A 25,931-nucleotide genomic window follows, 5' to 3' on the forward strand; every position below is an offset into this window, starting at 1 on the left:
TGGTTTTGGTAGGTTTTTTGTGAATTCGCGAAGACGAAGGGTGGTAACTGGTTATTTCGGGTTTGTTTTTGTTCGGGGTTTGGTGACGGGGTCTGCCCAACACTCTTTGTTGCACCCAACACAATTACAAACTCCAAATTAGGTCGGGGTCTGCCCAACACAAAATGGGGCCCGTCAATAACAGGACCCAAAAATAAAGAATGGGCTATAGGACAATATTGAGTTTTAATTTTGGTTTTAGTTAGGATCGATATATAATTATGGCTTAAGAACAATTTTTGTTTTATGACATTTCTGTCATCCACTTGATTTTGGGCAAAAACCTGTCTCCCTCCCTTTTGTTTGAATGGTTTTCTCCCAGTACTACAACCATAATTATTTTTCAAACCAAATTCTAGAATCAGCAGGTTGTACCTGCGCCATCACATCTGGGCCCTCCATCAGGCAAGGGGTGAGGGTGTATTGCATGGCAGAGTTTCTATTCAGGGCATCTCCAATGGAGAGTGTAAATTGTTTAAAGTCTAAAATTTACACTCTAAATGTCAAAAACATGTTTCCAATGGGGGGTGTAAATCTCAGGTGATAAGCTAATAGCTAATAGAGGGGGTGAGGAATTCTCCATCCGGCTATTAGTTAATAAACATCTCGGGCGTCGTGTCACTTGAAGTAACGTCCCAATTAAAAAGAAATTCAGACGTCACTTAAACTCACGTCTGTTTTATTTTTTTTAGAATTGTAACGTTTGCGACGAGTAAAGACCGTCATTTATTAGTTGGCCCAGTTTTAATAAACTACGGCTGTTACTCAAAGTGACGTGCGTTCTATTAATTTTTTGGTTAAACCCTTTGCGACGGACTTTGACTGTCGGTTTTTCTCAGTTTTTTAATTTTACAAACTCTTAAGCTTTGTTGCATTGGATACCATTTTAGATGTGGAAACTATTAATGTGTAAGAGGGGCCATAAAATCCTAGTGGCACCTATGTGGCACTTATGTGGAGGTGTATATATACACTCTCCATTGGAGATGCCCTCAAGGGTGTATTATACCTGCGCACTCATAAGAGGGTGTATTCTAGAGCTGCTAAGTTTTCGATTTATGGGATTGGGCCTAATTCAAAAAATGTGATGGGGTTGGTTATTGTTGGGCTAAAATCCTTATTTGGCACTATTTAAGTGTTAAGGGTAAAATCGTCATTTGAATTTATCTTTACTTTTTTTCCTCTTTTCAGATTGTATTTCTGACTCTCCCTCTCTCATTTTTCTTCTACTAATTTCGGCGGCGACGCTATTCTCATCATCACTCTTTCTTCATTTCAAAAGGTTAGTAAAAAGACACATATTTATTATTTTTCATAATTATTGCTGCTATATTTAGTGATTTAGTATTTAAAAATACGGAGCCCGATTAGTTTGCCTTTTGGTGTTTGATGAAATGTCCATTAGAAAATGAACTGATCATACATTATTGCTGAGTGCATAGGCTTACAAGCTTTTACTTGTTTAGGCTATACTTTGCCTTTTGGTGTTTGATGAAATGTTTCATAGGATCTTATTAAATGAAACTTGGTTTTAAGTTTATCTCAGAATGTCACTTGAATTTCATGTTTCTCGTTCTTAATATTGATAATTTGGTATGCCAAACCTATTAGACACGTAGGGTTGTATCATACCTGATCCAGTAACGCACAATGATGACCTCTTCATTTTAGAAGAGAGAGTATGCTATGTTACATCCAGAGAACTTCCTACTTCTAGTTTATTGCATCATAGTGTTGGCGTGTCATTGCATTTATTAAAGTGTTTTATGTCAAATGTCAGAGACTGAGGTTATTACATATATTTGTTCTCTTATTTGGTGGAACTTTTTGTTAAGTGTACCAATTTTGGAGAAGGCGAGAGAAATCATTACCATATCTTTTAATTGTATTTGGAGAACATAGTCGAAACTGTGTACCTACTAAACGTTATTTTTTGTCATTTTTTTTCAGCTCCCCACTCTGCCGAAACAATAAAGAACATAAGAGAAAGTATGAAGCTTCTTGCGTTTCTCAGAACTGTGCATCTCCCTCCAAACCTTCCTGGAAAAACAGGTCCTTTGCAGTGTCGACTGTTTCAACCTGATTTTGTCCCCAGAGATCTCATGGTCAAGCCAAAGAGATACAAATACCCTCCTTTCTATGATCCTTATGGTCCTAAACCCCCACCTTCAGATAAGGTTGTGCAGCTTGCTGAGCGTATTGCTGCCTTACCGCTTGAAGAACGCATTCAGATTTTTCCTGCCCTTAGACACAGGCTACTACAACCCGAGATACAATTCTCAACCGAAGGGATGGATTTAGATTCTCAGGGAGGTTCAGCAATGGCTGAAGAGGAGAAGCCAGAAAAGACAGCATTTGATGTGAAATTGGAGAAGTATGATGCAGCGTCAAAGATCAAAGTGATCAAAGAGGTTAGAGCATTTACTAGTCTAGGATTGAAGGAGGCTAAAGACCTGGTTGAGAAGGCACCAGTTTTATTGAAACAAGGAGTCACCAAGGAGGAGGCCAATGAAATTATAGAGAAGTTAAAAGCTGTTGGTGGTGCTGCAGTAATGGAATAAATAGTTTTGCTGATTACTGGTGCTGTGTCCTGGATGAACTTGTTCAGACTTTTTGTTAGCATAGGCCAACAAAGTTACGAATGGTGGTGGGATGCTCTCCTCCCAAGTCTAAGTATTTTAGAAGGGGGATACATCATTATAACTTTCAAGAGGAGCAGCAGAGTGAATTTCAATTGTACTGTAGCTCGAGTTTCTGGCTGAGATGCTGTCTGGCAATTCTTAGTTTGCGATGTGACAAGGCCCCCTTAGTGAACAATGATTCTGATTTTCTTGTTTTGTTGTTTAAGATAAAGGTAGGAAACTTCGAGTCTCGTTTGAGCTTTTGAGGCCTTTCCAAGCTTCTATGCTTTTCCATGAACTCTGATACTCTGATTCAGTGTTTCAATAATTTGGTCTTACTTCATAGTTTGTTGTTTTGATTTTGATTTTTCTTTAAAATGTTTTCGTAGACATTTTCAGTTAGTGCTGTCTGCTCAACTTACATTTCATACGGCAGAGCTTACATCATCTTAATCAAGTGAGCAGAGCGAACGATCTTGGGCCAGGTGGGGGGTACGTGGCCTAAAATGTCAATTGGTTGGTTTCTGTCTGTCCTCTTTTCTTTCTTGCACAAACTTTGCGAATTTCTCCCCGCTCGTTCTCTCCATCTAACCGATTGGAGGAGGAAGACGAACATCTCTCAGTAGCAGACGAACAGCAGCTCAGTAGTAGACAAACCGGGTCAACGATAGATTGAAGGAGGAAGACAAACCAAGTAAATCTCCACTATTATTGTTTAAAACTTAAGGTGTTGTTCTTGGACTTTGCTTCTTCAATTTCAATTCGATTTTTCGATAGCTTCCTCTAGGTTATGAAATCACCTAAATGGGGAGTCTTTGGTCCTGAAATTGATAATACTGTTTAAGATTGAGAGAAGGCCACAATTGAACTTACACAGTAAGAAGTAGTATTTTTCTCTCACATCAATTATTGTTTTGTTCCTGGATATTCAATATTCTTATTCCAACAGCAACTGGGGTACCCAAAGTGATCCTTCATCTGTCATCCTTCATTCAAAGGCTACCACAATGGGAACTCAGAACCTCGTGGCTTTGGTATGTATCTTTCTTTCTTCACTTGCAATGTTGTAGCTCAATCTATGGAAATGCCTGACTTGGATTTTATATGTATAACCACTCAAGAAAAATATGAAATATATCTAGGCTGGTGCTTGCAAAACTTTACAGTGGATATGCTATAAGGCTTTTTATAGTTAGTGTCGTGTTTAAGTTTAATATATCGTTGAAGCATCTTGTCAGTTGATTTCAGTCGTCGCTTTCATTTTCAGGTCATATAAGCACTCCTCCCTCTCCGCTCACACCCCCACTGCTTAGCAGTTTATTAGTACATGGACACATGGCAGATTCCTATTCTACATTGATGCAAGATGCAAACTGTTTCTTCTGACGCAAGACTTGTATTCCCTGGCATTCAACACCCCAAAACTTTTACCACTTGCCACTTACGGATTACACTTTTTACAAATCACTAATTCCTCGAGGTTCAAGGCTTCAAGCAATTAAAAGAAAGTTGTTTTGGGTCTTTCGAAAACACCGAGACATCTAAATTGGGTCTTCACAATTTACTAAGCCCTCGGGGTTCAAGCAATTGAAAGAATAATGTTTTGGGTCTTTTGAAACGACCGTGACATCTGGTTTTCTGGATCTTCAGCCTCGTCCCTGCTAAAAGGGCCTTAGTAGCTTTTAAGGCATTACATGATTGATCAAGGGGAGAACCTGCACTGGAAAAGGTCAGCTCCATTTCAACGCACAAGGCCAACAGAAAGAGCCGAATGCAAATACCAAAACATTGATGTATAGACTAGTAGCTCGTGAAGTACTCCTGCTGATCTGAATCATCAAGTGCCACATGTAAACAACTAGGCGTTGAAATGGAAGAACAAAATACCATTCATGTGACTACTATTATCAGCAAGAACAATAAGCAACAAGGGGTTATTAAAGATCAACTAATAATAGTAAACTACCCCGGGACACTACATCTACTTTCACATTCTTTATACACCGCAACCCTCATCAATGAGCAACAGATGCCTACAAGGTGAACACAAAAACAGACGATTATCTTTAGGCGTGGAAACTTCCCTTGAATTACGCCATTGTCGTTACCTTCTCCAATAGGCTTTTGATCTCATTCTCCAAGTTTGCCTTCACCACTGGGGACAGAGTAGCCCCCGCCTTCTCCAGCATGGATTTCATATTGTCAAGATTCTCCCTCACATACTGGAGTGGAGGCGCTTCAGCAATAGCAGATAGTGGTGTTTGCGTGTCGCCTCCAATTGGAAAGGGAGCACGCTGTTTTGGGTTCACTTTACGTGAGCTGGCTGCGCGATACTGGAGGTGATAATTGACCATGGCACGTCCAAAAGGGCTGATCTTTTGCGAACTGTTAAGAGCTTCTTCAGCATCTGATCTGCTTTTGTAAACAACCTGGGCGCGACGAGAATCTTCCACGACATTCGTTTCCGACTCGTCCAAAGCCCCAAACCTTCCAAATAATGTGATCAGGTCTTCTTTTGTAGGCAAAGGAACCTCTGGTCCAAAATTCAAGAGAAGAAGAGCAGCTGAATTTTCACTCTTGGCCTCTTTCTTATGGTTTATCTTCTTATTGGATGTACAACCAGCGCTTTCGGAAGCAATTTGAAGACCCAGAGACGTTGCATCTTTCTTTTTCTTCCTCCCCCTCTTTCGTGCACCATTTTCTGTTATTGGGTGGTCAGTTTTACGCATATGTTTCCCTGGTGAGCCAACTGCAATTTCCAACTGTTTACTCTGAGAAATCTGAAGCCTCGCATCTTCCAACCAATCCCTTACCTTCCTCTCCGCACCACCTTCAGAAGTTGGGTGGTTGGTTTCATGAATATCTTTACCTGGTGAGCCGAATCGAACTCCCACAATTTTTTTCCCAGGAACCTGAGACCTTGCTTCTTCCTTCCAATCCCTGCCCTTCCTCTTTGCGCCACCTTCAACTTTTGGGCAGTTGGCCGCCTGCATAATTTCCCCCGGTAAGACGGACGCAATGCCCAAGGATTTTCTTTTGGTACTCAGAGAAGTTGCAGTTTGTTGGGGAATCTTCTTCATTTCTTTCCTAGGTGAGCTAGATTCCGTGCCCAACGATTTTTTCTTTCTACCCGGTCGACTAAACAAGTTAAGGTCAAACATCTGGTGGTCGGATGCATGTCGATAGCTTCTCAGATTTAAAAGGAAACCCTTTACACAATCATACTTTTGTGATTCCCCCAAATACATGGGATCCAAAGCTGTACAGTACAAATCAGATAAAACCTTGTCTGCATCAACATTGGCTTCACTGTTTTTTGGTTTTCTACTACCAGACTCCTTTACCTGTTTCTTTCTAATTGTCCCGCTACCAGACTTTACGAGGCCCCTAGTCCCGCCAATATGCTCCTCTCCATGAGAAACTCCTGGATCCTTCGGAGAACTTGTTTCAGAATCCTTCAAAGATATCAAACTCTTGTGCTCTCGGTCCAGGATTGCATAGGGAGGCGACAAGTACTTGCTCTTCTTCCGTTCCCGCAACCAAGAACCAGTTTTACTTCCATCTAAAGCTTCAACATCATTATCTTGAAGATTGGAGTCAATGTTATCTAAGACTGCGGAAGGTAATTCTGAAGGCTTTATTTCCTTTTGCTCCTTGGGACTAGAAACTGGTTTACCATTGCTTGAACCATCTTCTTCCGTAACAAACTCTATTCCAACTTCTAAATCCTTCGTCTTCTTTCTCTTCCTGGACATCGTTCCCGGATGATTCATGATTTTCCGCTTCTTCTGCACTGATGACTTTTTGGCAATTCCATTACTTGCTTTCGATGACGGGTTGTCTGCTTCGAGTGGTCTTCCTAATGGTTCCCATGTCGGACCATAAGCATCAAGACAATCTGCCGTGGCATTACCTGTAATTCCTTGGAGTTCAAGGTATATATGTAGTTGGCGGCATCCGTTAGCATGATCAAAGGCTGACAACTGACTCCGAATTGCATTAAGCTCAAGCAGACTGATGCCGGAAACAATCTCGGCAATGCATCTGAGACGTTCAAGGAACTTTGCAGGTTCAAACTCAGTAACCGAAAGTCCACTAATCCTCCCTTCTGGCACCAACACCCCTTCACGTATGCCAGAATTTAGAGCCAATGGTCTAGCAAGTTTCGTCCATGTTTCCATTGGAACACAAGAACATGACATTTCCGACTCCACACATCTACCAATCCCACTTAATGCCTGCTGCACAGCACTATGAAAGCTGGTTGAAAATCCCCGCTTCGACATCTGTTGAAATTTCTCCTGAAATGACTTTACCTGGGAAGGGTAACACCAACTAGACGTTCGATCCCCAAAGAAAGCCACTAAAAGTCTGTCTTTTCCATAACACATTGCACTATCCTTCGATGCATCCGAGGGGTCATATATTTGCCCAGGCCACCAAGGCCGGCTCAGAGTCTTCGCCCACACAAAATCACCCACCGAGAAGCTGTATTGTTGGTCATCCATATCTTCCTCCCCCTCTTCTTCTACTTCTTCCTGTTCAACCAAGCATTTATTCCTCCCTTCAGGCAGATCATCATCATCAACTCTTGCTTTTTCCTTGTTTTCAACCACGCTTTTCTCTCCATCATTGTTCAATACTCCAATTCCAGAAACCGGGTCTTTATCAAACTCAACTGGTACTTCTACTACTCTACTCTCAACATCCTGATCAAATTCCGTCATCAAAGAAACACCATCTTCCAAAGTGTCAACCTTTTCAAACAATTCACTGTCTTCATTCAGTCCCAAATCATTCAACATCTCGTCAACCCCGTTTCTTCCACCATCCCCTTCAACACCATTGTTTCCATTCACCACACCACCATTACTACTACTACCTTGTTCAAGTACTGTTTCCACATTCAAATAAACCCCAAATACTCCATTATCACACGTGTCACCCAAAACCCTAGTTTCTTCAATTAGGGTTTTAGGTTTAGCTGAACTTTCTAGGATTTCCATTATTTCACTTCAATTTCATAGCTGAAAAAAGAAAAACAAAATATAACCGAATTAACTAACTAACTAACAAACAGAATCTAGGGTTTCTAACTATCTTTTGCAACGAAAGATTCTTTTAATAATAATAAAGTATAAAATTACTATTTTTAAGAGTGAAGAAAATTACCTGAGACAAGAGAAAGAAAGTGATGAAGAATAAGCGGCACGAGTTAATTGAAAACAAGAAGACAAGTAACAAATTCTAGTGTTCGGTGGTGGTACAAATTTTTTTCTTCATATGAGTTCTACCTGAAATTAAAGACATGGATTAAATATCGCCGAATATATCGGATATTTTAGGTAACGGATATCCGTAATTTAATACTCGTGCACGGGCTACTATTGATTGTTGATGACCAGGTGGTGAGACCTGGTTAGACTGTTTTTTCATGATTTCCCTTGGAAAGTAACTTGCCTATAATTAGTGCACTTATAAGCAATGTTATCAGACCCAGCCCGGAGGTCAACCCAGTGAAGGGACTGGGTCATTGGGTTAGTGGTTCAACCTGGGTCACTGGTTGGACCAGTAGGTCATTGCTTGGTCCGCCATAAATATATATACAATATACTTGTTTAATTTTTATAGCAAAAGTTGATATTGTAGTCTAGTGGAATGTTGTCTATTAGTGAATTTGGAGGTCCTCGGTTCGAATCACAGTGACCCATGGGTCGAGCCACAAACGATCCACTTAATAACCCAATCCGATTTAGAAACTGAGTCACCAATTCACCGGGTCGGGCCGGGTCTGATAACACTACTTATTAGAGCAAGTCCAATGGATAACGGCTAAAAAGGGTTACTAAAAGGTGCCACATAGGCTTTTTAGCAGGCCCAGCCATATTTATCAGCCCAAAACAAAAAAATCATTCCAATCACACTTTTTAGCAGCTGTTAAGTTCTGTTATGCCGTATGTACGTTAAATTACAACAGACGACATAAACTCTGCTGTCTGTACACTCCAGACACTAAAACGTATGAATCTCTTCTCAATTCACTCCTTCAGTTCCTCATCCCTCACCATATTAGGAAAATAAACTAGAACAGAACATTAACATTAACATTAATATTAGGGAAATAAAATAGAATATTAAAACAGAGCATTAACATTAACATAACATTAGGAACATTAACAGGACATTAACATTGTTTTATTATTCAAACTTTTAAAAAGTAAACAAAACATTAACATTAGGAAAATAAAATAGAACATTAAAACAGAGCATCAATCTTCATCTTCATCTTCATCCTTATCATCTGCCTCATCATCTTCATCTTCATATGCTTCGTCATTACCCTTTTTATAACAATACGGGTCTCGAAGCCATTCATTATCATCTTCTTCTTCTTCGTCTGAATACTCACTGGTAGGGCAATCCGACCAATGAGGCCATTCGGGGATAGCCATGAAAGTAACTAAAGAAATGAAGAAATATGTGAAAGGAGACATTGTTTTTTTTAGTTAATCTCATATAGTTTGAGGATGGTTTTTATATAAGCAAAAAAGTTGTACAAACGATGAAACTTAATGGTGGTTAGCAAGAAAACGATGAAATTTAATGGTGATTAGCAAGAAAACGAGAAAACTTAATGGTGATTAGCAAGAAAATGAGAAAATTTAATAGTGATTAGCAAGAAAATGAGGAAACTTAATGGTGATTAGCAAGAAAACGAGGAAACTTAATGTTGAGCAAGAAAATGATGAAACTTAATAGTTATCTGTACATAAATTTTAGTGGAAAATAAATTTCTTGGTTTCTCAGGTTTGCCAGGAACAGACGGCAGAGTGTCTGTTGTCCGTCCATTTAATTAAAACGGGAGACAGACGGCATAGTATCTGTCGTCCGTACATAAATAACCAACAGACGGCAGAAACTATGTCGTCCGTATCCCGGAACTTATTATGGCAGCTACTAGCGAAGGGCTTAACTGTGGCTGGGTTTTTGGCTCCTTCCATATTTAAGACCCTTTTAGCAGCCCCATTAGAATGATGTTTTTGTGGTTGGGGTGCTATATTTGCCTTTAGCAGCCCATATAGCCCCCCTATTGGACTTGCTCTTAGAGCATCTCTAGGTGGTGGTAGTATTTTCTTCAAATTTGAAGGCGAAATTTGGAGAAATTGGATGCAAATTTTGACCAACTCTAAGTGGTCGCAAATATCATTCACAAATTTGAAATAGGGCTACCTTGTGAGACATTGATACTATCACCCCAAAGTTGAAAAAAAAAAAAACTCACACGACATTCTCAATGTCGCACCAAATTAAAAAAGTTAAAAAAAATAACTCGCGCGACATTAGCAATGGCGCACGACAGTACCACTAGCGTGGCGTGTTGGTCAAAGCCAAAAAAAAAAGTTAGAGCGACATTTGTAATGGCACACGACATTACCACTATCGTTCCGCATCTCCATCCGAAATCCCAAATTTGTGAACAAGGATGCAGCTAGACAGGTGATGCGACTGAATTTGCTTCCACCTAGAGTTGGATTTCCTCAAAATTCCGAGTTTTGGAAGCAAATTTGAAGAATTTGAGAGGTGATATTACCACCTAGAGATGCTCTTAGGCAAAATAAGCACATTTTTTTCAATTCCATTACTTTACAATTTTCCTAGCACTGCTATGCATTGTACAACTTGATTTTTTCAATTTGATACTTTTTTTTTAATCTTAGACAATTGGATACTGACCTGGCCACGGGAATTATAAAACGTGTCTAACAATGTATTATGTGGCAAATGAAAAGTGTGAAACTAGACACATAAGCAAAAAAACTTCCCACGCCAGAATCATGTGACTATCTTTCCAGTTTCGCACCAATTATGAAAGGGGGCTAATATTTGCACCGTGGGACTCTTTATATTCACCGTTCTAAAATTTAAATGCCATTTACACCCCTAAAATGCTTGAATTCGTTAATAATCTTCCCATCAATCTCCACTCTCCAGTTACATTGTTAATAATTAGTTGTTAGAATTCCATTAAACCTTCTCAGTGAGTTCACCCATCTTTTCATATCCTTAGCAACGCCACACGTGGCACGTTTGAATCCATTTGATAAATAACTAATCTCAGTTCTACATAATTTTCAAGGGTAATTTCTGTAAAATGGGTTATCAAATTCATCTTGAAACGAGTTTTGCATCCTAAAAATTAATCAATATATCTATATCTATATAACAAAGAAGGAAAGTATTGGGCCCGCAGGACTTCCATCTTACGGCTCTAAGCCTCTAATTATGTTTTCTCAGCTTATGTCGTGGACGAATGTGGGGTTATATGGTGATATGTTGTTTTAATTAGTAATCTCAAACAGGCTCATAGGATCCCCTCTTTTGTTTTTTTCTCCAAACAAACTAACGAGATGCTTCATCACGCTCTTGTCTCATCCCTATCGCCGTCATCACTTCTCGCATTCGCGCTGAAGGCACGCATATCTGTGTCGTACGACACGGACAAATACTAGTAGTTACACAAATGAGAGCAATTGAATGTGTATAATCATCTTTTTTATATGTTTGATATGAGAGTTTGATGAGTTCAATCATATATTGGTATTAAAACTGCAAGTCTAAGGATCATGCGCCCCTTAAACCAATTATTCTGTCTTATGATTCGTAAACTCAATAGTGGAAATTGAAAAGAAAAATAAAGCGTAAAGAGCTTGTTGTATTCTTACTAAGTCAACAATTGAAGAAAGTAAATTAAATTTGGGTGTTTCTTTCGTTGGGTTACATCTTACATGGGTATACATGTTATTTTATTACTAAGAACGGTGAACTTAAAAACTTGGGATGGTGAAAATATTAACGCTCGTATGAAACAACCACCACTTAGTGTGAAATTGGGGATCTAACTGAAACGCTCTAACCATGAAACCCAGAGTTGGAGTCAAACTAGGTTAGGAGAGTTGTTTCCTACACATGTTATCAGTTGCATTAACCAAGTGGTCATAAACCCTAAGATTGCTGATAAAATCATTTGGTATGGCACTAAACTTGGGCGTTTTGACAGTCAAGTCTGCTTATAAACATTTGACTAATGAATTGTGCATGAGCAAGGCTTCGAATACAAATCATCAAGTTATGACAAATTTGTGGAAAACCAAACTTGAAGCAAGCATACAATTGTTTATTTGAAAAGTGTATTTTGGAGGGCTACCTACAGGGGAAGTGCTTCATCGATATAAGTTTAAAGGAGACATCTCTTGTATTTTGTGTTAGAAAGAAATAGAGACAGATGAACATATGTTTCTTAACTGTGAGTGGACCAAGTGTTTATGGTTTAGGCCTGACTTAAATTTGAGAATGCATGAACATGGAGGGAAGAGCAAGTCCAATGGGGGGCTATATGGGCTGCTAAAGGCAAATATAGCACTCCAACCACAAAAATGTCATTCCAATTGGGCTGCTAAAAGGGTCTTAAATTTGGAAGGAGTAAAAAACCTAGCCAAAGTTAAGACCTTCGCTAGCAGCTGCTATAATAACTTCGGGAGACGGACGACATAGTTTCTGCCGTCCGTGTGCTAAATTTTGACGGACGGTAGAAACTGTGTCGTCCATTTCGACGGACGGCAGAAACTGTGTCGTCCGTCCAAAAAAAATTCAACTTAAGTTACAAAATAATGGATGGACGGCAGAAACTATGTCGTCCGTATCATTTAGTACTTCAAAACAGAAAACACGATTGGATTGGTTTTTTTATTTTGGGGTGCCAAATCTGGCTGGGCAAGCTAAATGGCCTATGTGGCACCTTTTAGTAGCCCAATTTAGCAGCTCTCCATTGGACTTGCTCTAAGGGGTTGAAGGATTGGTTGAGAAAAACAATTGGTTTATGACACAAATATCAATGACATTGGTTTTTTTGGAGTCACTTACACCTGGTCAAATAACCAAAGTCTCCTCAGTTTAACAAAAGAGAGCTAGATAAAGCCTTTTTCAATGAACCAGCTTTTCAAAATTTTCCAAATGCTTCTATTTTCACTTATCCGATTATTCATTCTGATCATAGTATGATCCTTTTTTATTCCAATCCCAAACAACCTAAAACATGAAAACCTTTTTACTTTCAAAGTGCTTGGAATCATGATCTTTCGTACAAAGAAATTGTAAAACAATATTGGTCCTCTCTAAACCCACCCAACAATTTTATCACTAACTTGGATGTGGTCAGAATGGGTCTCTCTAAAATGGAACAAGCACCACTTCAATAAAACTCAATTCGAGATCCAACACCTTCTACAAACTTTAAGCAAAATCCAATTAACTACTCCTTCCTATAACACTCTTGCTCTGGAGAATGAGATACAAACTAAAATTAGTGAGATTAATCTTAAGCAAGAAGCCTTTTGGAGGGATAAATCCAGGTTTTTGAAGCTCTCTTTAGGTGATAATAACACTAAGCTTTTTCACAATGTAACAATTGGCCGGTGAAATCAGAATAAAATTCTAATGATAAAAGATGAAAATGATACATGGTTAAATAACAGGACAAACATAGGTAATCATATTGTTGATTTTTATCAAACACTTTTTTCTTCTTCTACTCCTACCATCCATGATCATATTCCATATATCGATCATCTTATAACTGACATGGATAATGATTTGTTAACTTAAGATCTCACTTTATCTGCAGCTCTTTTTGCTATGGATCTAGGTAAAGCTCTTGGCCCTTGATGGGTTTACCCCCTTATTCTATCAAGATAATTGGGATTTGATTAAAACTAATCTTATGCATGTCATTCAAGATTTTTTCCAACATAACAGTCTAATTCAAACTTTTAATCACACTAATATCACTCCAATTCCTAAAATCCCACATCCTAACAACGTTAGTTCTTATCGTCCTATTAGTCTATGCAATATTGTATATAGAATTATCTCTAAAATTCTTGCTAATCGACTAAAGCCTTTCTTAGATAAGTTGATCTCTCCTATGCAGTCTGCCTTTGTTAAACAGAGGCAAATATTTGATAACATAATCATTTTACATGAGATACTGCAAAAGCTCAAACGAAAAAAGGCATACATGAGTGTATGGCCATCAAACTGGATATGCATAAAGCCTTTGATCAACTTGAATGGCCCTTTGTTTTTAAAATGTTGGAACAATTTGGTTTTTGTTGAAAATGGATCAATTGGATTGAGACTTGTTTAACTTCTACTTATTTCTCCATCAACCTTAATGGTTCATCATTTGGTAAATTTTATGCATCTAGGGGTATTTGACAGGGGGATCCTTTATCCCCTTTTCTCTTCATTTTATGTTCAGAGTTTTTATCGAGGAAAATTTCTTCTCTTTTAACCTCCAAGCATATTCATGGCATTCATATTTCTAGATCATCTGTACCAATAACTCATCTCATGTTTGCTGATGACTGCTTCATTTTCATGCGAGCTAACATAGTTGAAGCTCACCATATTTTAAATGGCATAAACCAGGATTATGTTATGTCTAGTCAATAGGTCAACTTTAACAAGTCTTCGCTACTGTTTAGTCATAACTTGCATCATAAGCATAAGAAGCTCATCTCTAGGATTTTAAAAATTCCTTTAACTAATACTAGCAACTCTTATTTAGGTATTGATTTTGACCCTACGAAACCCAATCATATTAGTACCTCTAGGATTATGAAAAATGTGTTATCTAGGATACAAAACTATAATACTAAATTTTTGTCTATGGTTGGTCAAAGTACTCTCATTAAAAGTGTAGTGTTTGCTATCCTTGTTTACTCTATGCAAACTAACTTGTTTATTAAGTCTTTTTGTCACAACCTGGATATGATAAGTGCTAATTTTTAGTGGGGGCATAATGAACATGGTAGTAATAAGTTGCATATGTTAAATTGGTCTGCATGTTGTAGTAAGAAAAGCATGGGTGGGGTAGGATTCAAACAGTCTATGTATCAGAATAAAGCTCTTATAGCTAAGCTGTATTGGAAGCTCATGACTGAGACTGATTTGTTATGGGTTAAGATTATTAAGGATAAGTACTTTCGACATGTTTCTTTCTTGCAAGCCAAAAAAAGTAACTCTACTTCGAAGTGGTGGAAAAACCATCCTCAAGGTAAGAAATGACATCTCCTCTCTTCACTGTTGGAGGATAACAAATGGACAAAATATTGATATTTGTATTGGGATGATAATTGGATCCCTTCTCTGCCTTTTAAGAAACCTTTTGGGCCTAAACCCAATCCTATGATATCTGTTAGGTATGTATCTGATTTGATTAATAATATTACACATGCTTGGAACATTAGCTTGTTAAATGAGATGTTCACTACAAAGTTTAGGGCTGAGATATTGCAAACTCGTATTTTCCCACAAAATTTGGATCAGAAAATCATTTGGACCTTAGAAAAGAATGGCATTTTCACTGTCAAATCGACATATAGTTGGTTTCTCAGTCAATCAAAGGTTGGTAGGCCTCTTAGGTCTTTGTTTATTGCTAAAACTACTTGGTGTCATATTTGGAAGCTTCATACCCCGCATCGAGTCAAGATGTTCATGTGGAAAATTCTTAACGGCATTTTGCCAACTAGGAAACTGTTGTTTGATCGGCATGTTTGTTTTGTGCCTATCTGTCCTCATTGTCACTTTGAGACTAAAAGCATTGAGCATGCCCTTTTCAGTTGTACACATCTAGATAAAATTTGGTTTGCCTCCCCCCTTGCTATGCGATTTCATTCCTGAAATCAGCATTTCAGTGTTGGTGATGTGATTACTAAAGTTATCTCTCAATGTCACTCAAAGGATAGTACTAAATTTAACTTATCTATCTTAGCCTCTACTGCCTACATAATTTGGGTAGATAGAAATTCTCTGGTTTTTTATCCTCGTTATAAAGCTGTTAACCCCTCTCAGGTGCTGGAACAAGCACGAAAGTGTATTATTCCTGCTCATTCTCCAGTGACTTTAAAATACCTGATACCTGAATCACATATTTCAGACCTTTTTCTGCTTGGATGTGATGGCGGTTTCGACCCCATTTCCTCACAAGCTGGTGTAGGCTACACACTAAATAAATGGAATTCTGATTTATGTTCTGCAGGAAGCAGGCTCGTCTCAGCAGGCTCAGTAGAAGAGGCCGAGCTGCAAGTAGTAAAAGTAGGATTGGAACAAGCTCGTCAGCTAAGTGTTAGCAAGGTGGTGGTCTATTCAGATAATAAGAGTATTGTTCAAGAGCTTAATGGATATTCTACTACAGTGTCTTGGTGTTGTGAGGGTCTTTTGCACGAGATACTTAATCTCAAAGCTAGTTTTAGTTTTTGCAAAATTGTCTTTTGCTTGAGGGAGCTGATCAAACATACCCATCTCATGGCAGCATCAGCAACCTTTCATAGTCCTCTAGTATGTACTAACCAAGTTCCTATGCCTGTGAAACTTGGTTTTTATGAAGTCTAGTCCCGTCAATACGAACTCTTTGCTATCTGTTAATGAATCGAAAAGTTTGTGCAAAAAAAAGTGGTGAACCGTACGTAAGAAAGTAAAGATACCAATAGAAGACTTCATCAATTCTTCATACTTGGACATGACTTTTTGGATCTCATCATTTACGTTTAGGGCTTCAAAGAGCAAGGCCTCGTTGTCACCTGACGTCTTAATGATTCTCTGGACGGTGAATTGAGCTTGGTGACACTGTTGTGTAAAGCCGCCGTGAGGGTGACAGTCAAATCATCCTGATCACAGAGATCAGAGTTGTTCAGAATGCAATTGATGAGATAGGCAGTTCCGCAGTACACTTGATGTACGAACACAATTACGAAAGGAAGTACACGGAAAATGTACAATAATGAAAAATATGTACAATGAACATAAACAATTCATTCACCAGTCATAACTAATGGCATGCAAATATATGTAAAAAAAAAAAAAAAAACATTGCCGGCACATATTTTTTTATCATGATGTATGAAATATGACTTAGTAGGAATAAACTAAGGTTTGAGAAGCAGCAACCGAGCATGGAGAACATCTACAGACAAGTGAGACGGAGAACAAATAACAATTTGAAAACTTTTAAGAAGGACCAAGAGGATGCTAACAGGACTATACATGTTGACTCAAATCCCATAGACCTTAATATAATGATGACTAGAGTACGTATAACACCCCCTAAATTTTTGTTATTTTCTTTTATTAAATATATATAAATTTAAATAATAATAATAATAATAATAATAATAATAATAATAATAATAATAATAATAATAAAAGAAAGGATAAAGATAAAGATAGAAAGATAAAAATGTGGGAAGTGGGATGAGTAGTTGCTAGAAATAAGGGATGGGGGTTTCGGGTGTTTTGGTTTTTGCCGAACCCTATTATTTCTTTTGAAAAAAAAAAAAAAAAAAAAAAAAAGTTAAGAAAACAAAAAGAGACGTAAAAAGTGAAAAGAGAGAGATAGAGTGTTACTGCCTGGAGAGTGGTAAAGAGAAGGTTTCAAAGGGGGAAAACTATCTTAACGCCAGTTTTCAAGTTCGCCGGATTTCGAGTTTGCTACGTAAACCAACATTTTCGTTTTTTGATTAATTTCGGTGAGTTGTCTAAAACTTATTTTCTCTTTAAATTTAATTGCTTGAGTATATTATAGTATAATAGTGGTTATTTATTTTATGTGGCTTGGATATAAAAAGGTGTTAATTCTATGAAAATCATATATTGTATATTGTTACTGTCGCAAGGTTTACTTTTGCTAGATATAAATTTTCATGGGTTGGTTTACTTGTTCGTTGGTAGTCTGCAGGATGCTAATTGCTATGAAGTGTTTACATGTTTGTATATATCTGTCTGGCATGCTTATATTATTTCTACTTGTATATGTTAGACACCACTTAAACAATTAAGTACCTGTTGAAAATGGTGAGTAATCATTCTACCAATTTCTTGTGGATTTTGAAATTGAAATTTTGGGTTTACATATATCATTTGCTTTTATCTATATATGGTTACTGTCGTACTGAAATGTGGACTGAGGTGGAGATGATATTTGAATCAATGAATATTGCTTAGTTAGTTTAATTGTTTGAGTTCATACATATATAATATATTGATGGTGTTTACACTTAAATGATGTCTTTGCAAATTGTTTGTTTCTAGCTTTCGCCGGAGATGATGAGTGATCTCTTGAATCGTCTTGTATAAGGTAATGAAAGTCTACTGGTTGTATGGTATGGTTTGCTTAGTAATTGGGGTATACTTGTTGATTCTTCAATGTATTCTATTCTACATATCAGTTTTGGTTCGTATACCTTGGTGTCAAGGTGGTTGTCACCATGTGTATATACTTTGGTCATGGATTAGCAAATTATGTAGGAGGACCTAGGATCATTATATTCATATGTGGGCAATGTTAGACTTAAAATTTGAAATGGTCAGAACTTTTAAATTTTAGAATTTGTGACTCGTATTCACCTTTTATGTGTTGAACAATTTGAACCATTCATGAAACTAAAAACTGGAACATTTATACTTATGTCTTGTTTTGGAGTTGATTTTCTTATACTTTGAGTTTTAGTTAGATTTAACTCTTAACACGAAAAAGTAAGGTCCGGAAGTCTGCTTTCCAAGTTCCAACCCAATTGACTTCGTCACATTCCGAGGTTTGTGGATATGGTTACGGTATTCGAAAGTTAGCACGTTAGAATTTTCTAACTGCAGAAATCAGGATCTGTGCCTATTTTGGAATCGAGTTTTTACATAGTTAGGGTCAGATTCAAACTCTCACCAATACATGAAAAAGTGAGTTTTCTTTGTCTTCTTTCCAACCCAATTAGCCTCGTCACATTCCAAGGTCTGTGGAGGTAGATATGATGTCTGAAAGTTTGGTTGACAGAAAACAGTGCGTCAGAAATCAGTTTCTTCGCACTGTGTTCAAGTCCAGTTTTAATTTAGTTTGAGTTTGAACTAGATTTTTATGAAAACATAAGAAAGTAAGATCTGAAAGTATGATTTTAATTCCAATTGGCCTCATCACATTCTGAGGCCCGTGGAATTAATTATGACGTCTGGAAGTTTGATTGGCAGGAAACAGTGCGTCAGAAATCAGTTTATGTGCACTGTATTTGAGCCTAGTTTTCGCATATGTAGAATGAGATTGAGTATTTTTGTAAAACATAAAAAAGTAAGTTCTGTGTGTTAGCTTTTCAATGCAAAAAGCCTCAATGCATTTGGATATCTGTGGAAAGAGTTGTGTCATTCGGAAGATAGTCCGTCAGAAATTAAGTTTGCTAGATATAAGGATTTTTACCATTTTCGACCTAAATTTTCTTCTAGATGGGCTGAGATTGGGACTTCGAGTTCTACATGGAAATTGAAGTGTACATATCCTAGTTGTCAAATAATCAAGTGGTGTATCATTTGGATGATTGTAGGAAAAATTATTATGTTGGCAAGTTAGCTAGATAACCTACTATTTTTTTTTTTTTTTTTATCAACAAAAATATGTGGGCAAGCCTATTTTTAAAGAGATCAGTAACTCAATAGTGTGTAGGGGGGTTCGAACCCCAGACCTCTAGTATCATCACCCAAAGGTTTTATCAACTAAGCTAGAAGGCACTTGCCAATATGTTTTCTTTTAGGTGAGCTGTACGTAGTTAACTTTTCTTTTTGTAATGAGATAAACATATGGATGTCTTGATTGCTTAATTTCATATTTGTACAATTGTTGCATATATACTTGTTATATCACATGACATGCTACATTAAAGTTTGTATTTAATATATATAAAATTGAGAAATGAAAGGGAAATAAAGTGTGCAATCTTATGACATGATTTCTTATTGTTATTTGACTTTGACTATGCGGCTGATAAAAACTATGAAGGCTTGATCCCAATCTTGAAAGATTTGGATACGTAGGCAGCTTTGAGCAAAAGTGCAGCCACTATATTATATATTATATATTAGTTTTTATGATAAACGGTATGTGGAACTTGATTGTGCTATTTCAAAGTGTTGCTCCTCGATTAGGAGTGTATTTTAATTCATGAGGCATTTAATTAATGCATTACTCATAATTGAGAATTTTGATATATATGGTTTATATATTTGATATTGAGGCGAGTTGAATGACTATTGTGATCTTTATTAATGATTCTACTGTGTGATCGAGAAGATGTATACTTTATGATGAAAATATTATAATAAATGACAACTCTTGTGGTATTAAAAAGTGTTGTAAAAATTTAATGTGTCGCATACATCTTTAGATCTCTCCACGCCTCTTTGATGAAAAGAAATGAAATGAAATATTTATGACTAATGATGTCATGTGAAAAATTACCTTAGAGATGAACTAAAACATTCGCCTTGCGAGTTGGATGTATTCCTTGAGTGTATGGGAATGTAAGACTGAGTATTCTTTGAATGTGGCGGGAATGACCCAAATGATTCATTGAATGTGTCATGAATGACCTGTTAGTGTTATGATGGGTATTCCTTGAATGTCGCGGAAATGACCCAAGGTATTCATTGAATGTGCCATGAATAATCTGTCAGTGTTATGATGGGTATTCTTTGAATGTGGCAGGAATAACCAAAGGTATTCATTGAATGTGTCATGAATTACCTGTTAGTGTTAGGATGGGGTTTTTCTTGAATGTGGTGGGAATGACCCAAGGTATTCATTGAATGTGCCATGAATGACCTGAGATTTTATGCCCAAAGAGGCTGTAATTATGTGTATGGAAATCCCAGAGATGGCTGTGACTCACAAGTTACGAGTTTACAAGATGAAAATATATTCCAGGAGGCGACATCCCCGCTTAGGACATATGTCTTGTAGTGGTACTCGGTGTGAGTGAGGCACATGGGTATGTGTGATTTGGCAAATGTGCGAAGTGCAAATTGTGGAGTAGGAACTAAAGATTGGGCAGTGTCTATTAATAAATGAGTTAACGAGATAATTAATAAACAAAGTAAAATATTGATTTTATGTATGACTGAGTTATTGCATATGAAAATATGTGTATTATGATGTATATGACTTGTTATAAAATGAATGTATATGTGGCTTGTGTGAGTTGATACTCACGAGGGATGAATGTACTCTCTGATTGTGATTCTCCTTGTTCTCATAAGCAGACAAGTGGTTTTAAAGTAAAATATTGGCTTTATGTATGAGAAAGTTGTTGGATATGATTGGTTGTGTATTATGATATGATACATATGATTTCTTATGAAGGAATGTAAATGTGGTTAACGTAATATAATGGATATGGTGGTGTGACATGAATGTTAATATTGGTGATATATTATGCCAGATTTTGTATTCTCATGGTTGTTGTGAGAGAAGTAAATGTATGAATTAAATGTTTATGTTTGGAAAATCTAACTTTGTTTTACAGGAGGGTAGGACTTATTAACATCTTATGGAGGGACGTTATCATATCCTAACACGTAAGCGGTTATAGGTAAGATTTTAATTAAATTAATTTACTAGATATTGGGATTGAAATCTTACTTGGAAAGAAACTACATGCCGTTTTGAGAAAACGGAACTAACTTGTCTTCCAAGTTGAAATGATTGAAATAATATATTTATTTATTCGAAAGATATGAATGTATTGCTATTTTATATTTAGTCTTACTCATACTAGAAAATTCAAATGACCCATGTTTACTTTCTTTTGCAACGTGGCCGGGTGTGTTCTTGGAAACATAGATGGTTGAATGTAGTGGATTACGACGTTTGATTTGGATTCGCTTTTAGAGCCTTACTAGTTTAAGTTTTATGAAGTGGAAAGTTTTGATTTGAAACAGATATAATAGAGTTGGTTAATAATTTTTTTATTTGTGAATGAAGAGTTGTTCTTTCGGTTTTAATTTGATATCATTTTTCTATATCATGTTTGGTAATGGGTTATTAGAGTTTCGTTTCATCTTGGGTTTTCAGAAGATGGAATAGGGTGACGATTGAGATAATTATATTTTGGATAATTTCCTATTTTATTTAATTTTCTGGAAATTTGGGGTGTGACAGTAGGATTTGATTACTATACATCTTGGAATCAAATTAGTTTTGATGGTGCCTTTGACAAGATAAGAAATAGAGGTGCTGCAGCAGTTGTTTGTCGGAATGCAAATGGTCAATTGGTAGGATTATTGTACAGGAAATTCAACGTTGAATTTCCACTAGAAGCAGAATGCCATGGAGCTGAGCTAGCTGGTATTTTGATGGGAAGATTAAAGCTGGAACAGGCATTGATTTTGAGAGATTGCAAAGAGCTTATGATGATATTGAGAAAAAATGGAGCAGGTGTTGGTTGGGAGCTCTCAAATTTTATTTCTAAAGTCTCTAGTATGTTTAATCAGTTGATTATAAATAATGATTGTAATATTTTGTTTTTATGGTTTCAAATTAAAGAGATAACAACATAGAAATTCATGTATTAGCTAAGTGGGCAATATATGAGTAACTAACGATATATCTATCAAGTAATGGAGGCACACCAAAAAGGAAAAAAGTGAGGTGAAGCAACAAGAGTCCAAAGGGAACATATCAAGTAACCAAAGTACACAGCAGTACAGAGGCAACCCAAAGCCAACAACAAGAGTCCCAGTCTCGATTACAAAAGGTCCAAAAATAGAGCATATACGCTGACCCTTCTCAACCTTTTTAAGATTAGACAAAACCTTTATAGATTAAGTCTTATACACAGTTCCCCAACCCAAACAATCACATCGGCGAGTAAAAAAAAAAAAAAAACATGAAGTAGATATACTATTTAGAATGGATAATATGAATGATGAAGTCTTTGAAAGCTTTGAAAAAAACTTCTCAATATCCAAAACCAAAACCATGAGGTTCATAGATGAAGAAAATTAGGATGATGAAGCTCACTGGAGAAATACACGACTAGAACATACGTTGGTACCAACAGGTAAAACACCGATCGAAATCATCAATGCGGTAAGGAATAGATGGAAGCTTTTCAGCACACTAGTTATTGTCACAATCACAGAGGAAATATTTCTCTTCAACTTCATAAGGAGAGAGGACTATGATAGGATATTGCTAGAGGTACCATGGGCTGTTTTTGGCCAACTTCTAATGTTGATTCCCTTCCACCATGATTACCCGCCGGAGCATGCTATCTTCGACTATTTCGACATATGGTTTACTCTTACCAACATGCCTTACATGCGTAATCGGCGTGATCGAATCCTACACATACTCCATGATATTGTTCGGGTAGTCACCATCCTCCTGAATCAACAACTACCCACTACAAGTAAAGGTTTCCGGATCCGAGCTAGGTTCGACCTAACCACAATACTACCAACTGGGGTTACTGTAACAGATGGAGCGGGAGTCGAACAATTCGTTCGCTTTGCATACCAACGGCTTCCGAGCATGTTTTGCGAGGTTTGCATGGTTTTGGGACATGACTTACTGTGATGCCCTTTGCGTATTCAAGAACAGAATGAAAACATCCACCACCAACAAGCAAACAATGAAGTGTTACAAGAGGACGTGGATACTGAGAGAGAAGGCCAAACTGATGGAAGAGGAAGTCAGGTAGGTTTGGCCAGAAACTGGCGACATTCACAAATCCCTACAGCTGGGGTGAGGACCACACAGGAAGGGACACGTGGTGCTTTGGGAAATAATATCCCATCAACAGTAAGTGGGAGACGTGGAAGCTTTTTTCAACGTGGGGCTGGGGCTTTTAGAGGATGTGGACTCTCAAGAGCCTCTTGAACTTCATACGACAATCAGGCCCACTTATCACATGGTCTTCCAAGTACAGATGCTGATCCACAAACGGGTCCTTTTTTGCCTAGCACAATCACATTGTATAGGCCCACTGGTTCAGAGCTAATAGAGGGCGATACACTACATGGAACAGATTTAATTTGTTCCCAAGGACAATCGCATCTCACCAGCAACATCTTTCTATTTTCCCAACTCCAACTGCTATTGAAATACCAACTGGGAGCCGCCACTCGCTTTCTCAACTAGAAACAATAAGAAGGGGGAATAGACAAATAACTCCGCAAACCGATATGAGGGTAGGTTCAAAGCGCCCTTGTGGAATACAGATTCGGGATATTTATGAGAATTCAACACGAATAATTCAAATTTCAGAGGAAAAGGCTGCGAACTTCCAAGCAAATCAAGCTCAAGGCCAGATTGCAAATGAGGGGGGTAGCAATGGTGCAAATACTGTGAGGTACATTGAAAACTACATGATGAATTCCACTGCAGAGAACACCCACAACAACAATCAGATTCAGCTTTTTGGGAATGAAGGAGATGAAGGACCAATCAATTTGGCACTCAGAGCAGGGGTGCAAATAGCTACACAGCCACCGGTCATGCAAGTGCAAACATTGACCGACTTATTCACACCAAATATCTCTCCGGGAACACATGCTGGAATACACGGAAGCTCAGGAGCTGGCAATGCATTTGATATTGAAGACCTTCAGTTAACTCACATTACTCAGGAACATGCAATAGTCAATCTCTCACCGGCCACTTCAACTACTGACCATGTGGTGCTAAACTTAAGCCACCAACTTCTGGGGGGCAACGTTAACAGGGTGATGAGAGTCAGGAATTCTGGAGCGTATTTCGTAAGGAGGTCTCGCACTCGATCACAGAATGAACCAAATGCAACAGTGGGGGAAATCTAATCGGTACAATCTCTTAACCATCTGTTTCATATTCAGAATAGCTCACAGCATACTATTACTTATATGCATAGGTCTGCATATGTAAGATATCGTAATATACATGGACGAAGGGTGGAGGTGGCTGACCCAAATCATCCCTTAATGTCACAATGAGTACAATCCTAGCTTGGAACTGTCGAGGGTGTTGGAAACCCTCAACAATTCGTCATCTCTTGTCCTTGATTGGGAAAGAGAACCCTGACATCATTTTCCTCTCAGAGACAAAACTTTCCAGAACTAGTATGGCTACTATTAATTTACAGTTAGGATTTCCTAATATTTTTTTCAGTTTCTTCTTGTAATAAAGCGGGAGGACTATCACTCCTATGGAAAGACAACATAGACTTAACTATTTTTTACTCGTGTAAGCATATTATAAATGCTAGGATATCAACCGGTCCAGGAAACATATCCTGGATATCATCCTTCTTTTATGGGAGCCCTTATGCACCATTAAAAGAAGCCAGCTGGAAATACATTAAGAATACCAGAAGGGTGGGGGACGAACCATGGCTCATCATCGGTGACCTGAATGTCATCTCTGAACAATCGGAAAAGCAAGGTGTAGAGCCATATGATCTACAACAATCTAATTTTGCTTCAGATTTGATACAACAGGAAGGTCTGATTGATCTCGGTACTCAGGTAACTCGTTCACTTGGACTAATAGTAGGGAAGGCAGAGCAAACGTCAGACAACGTCTTGATCGTGGGCTAGCCAATACCGACTGGTTTACTTTATTTATGGATTTTAAGCTTTTCCACCTACCTCGTATTGAATCTGATCACAGTCCCATAATGCTTCATCTGAACCCAGACACCAATAGAGGCCCAAAACCTTTTCGTTTTCAGGCTATGTGGATTAACCATGAATCTTATCCCTCAGTGATTAATCAGGCGTGGGATAATTCAAAGTCTAGAAATAAAATCTTTAAGGTTAAAGATAAATTACAAAACACAAAAAATATTTTAAAGGAGTGGAACAAAAAAGTTTTTGGAGACATTAGTAAAACCATTTCTAACACTACCAAAGCCATTGATAATATCCGGATTAAGTACCCTAATGTCCAAAATTGTAGGGAGGAATCGTTTTTAAGGGATAAGTTGGAAAATCTTTTGAAAAATGAAGAAATGCCTTGGAAGCAGAAGTCCAGGGATAAGTGGATCCCTGCGGGGACAGGGGATATCAATACCAAATTTTTCTATGCTACGACCATCTGTCAAAGGAAAAGAAACAAGATTGATTGGTTAAAACATGAGGGGAGATGGTTATCTCACATGAGGGATATTAGTGATTGCCTTATCAACCACTTCTCATCCCTTCTTTCTCACGATATTCCAAACTCGTTGAGTATCCCTCCCGACTGTTGATAATATTGGGTTGAATGTTAGTCCATCCTCGGAAGAGATTAAGCATGCTGTCTTTTCTATTATTCACTACTACAGAATGACACTCATATCACTGTTTTTAAGTGTGGTATAAATATATTTACCACTGTTATACAACCATGACAATAGGTGGTGTGGTATATAATAATAGCAA

At 37.6% G+C, this 25,931-nt stretch overlaps 2 protein-coding genes across 9 annotated transcripts; one reads left to right on the forward strand and one right to left on the reverse strand.

The window, feature by feature from the left end:
* Positions 1-1,162: 1,162 nt before the first annotated feature.
* On the forward strand, positions 1,163-18,183 carry LOC147523389 (Ribosomal protein L12/ ATP-dependent Clp protease adaptor protein ClpS family protein). 8 transcript variants are annotated; one of them, XR_015216041.1, is made up of 6 exons: positions 1,163-1,321; positions 1,990-2,893; positions 3,050-3,354; positions 3,438-3,536; positions 3,610-3,694; positions 3,928-5,580. XR_015216041.1 is itself a non-coding variant. In XM_086598403.1 (2 exons), exon 2 carries the CDS (start codon positions 2,031-2,033, stop codon positions 2,598-2,600), a length of 570 nt encoding a protein of 189 aa, XP_086454529.1. In that variant the 5' UTR covers positions 1,163-1,321; positions 1,990-2,030; the 3' UTR covers positions 2,601-3,003. The 8 variants fall into 8 exon arrangements, 1 of the variants encoding a protein (XP_086454529.1); XR_015216042.1 differs by lacking the exons at positions 3,438-3,536; positions 3,928-5,580 and adding an exon at positions 17,808-18,183; XR_015216036.1 differs by having other exon boundaries at positions 3,050-3,536.
* LOC147523390 (uncharacterized) lies at positions 4,526-7,666 on the reverse strand. Its single transcript, XM_086598398.1, has one exon. The coding sequence runs from the start codon at positions 7,664-7,666 to the stop codon at positions 4,751-4,753; it is 2,916 nt and encodes a 971-aa protein (XP_086454524.1). The 3' UTR covers positions 4,526-4,750.
* Positions 18,184-25,931: the final 7,748 nt, after the last annotated feature.

Source organism: Coptis chinensis, chromosome 1, assembly GCF_015680905.1.
Source record: "Coptis chinensis isolate HL-2020 chromosome 1, ASM1568090v1, whole genome shotgun sequence".
Classification (NCBI taxonomy): domain Eukaryota; kingdom Viridiplantae; phylum Streptophyta; class Magnoliopsida; order Ranunculales; family Ranunculaceae; genus Coptis; species Coptis chinensis.

What these genes read in the sequence shown, in the direction of transcription:
- LOC147523390 (XM_086598398.1), bottom strand. Translation starts at nt 7,666, where the DNA reads ATGGAAATCCTAGAAAGTTCAGCTAAACCTAAAACCCTAATTGAAGAA.
- LOC147523389 (XM_086598403.1), top strand. Translation starts at nt 2,031, where the DNA reads ATGAAGCTTCTTGCGTTTCTCAGAACTGTGCATCTCCCTCCAAACCTT.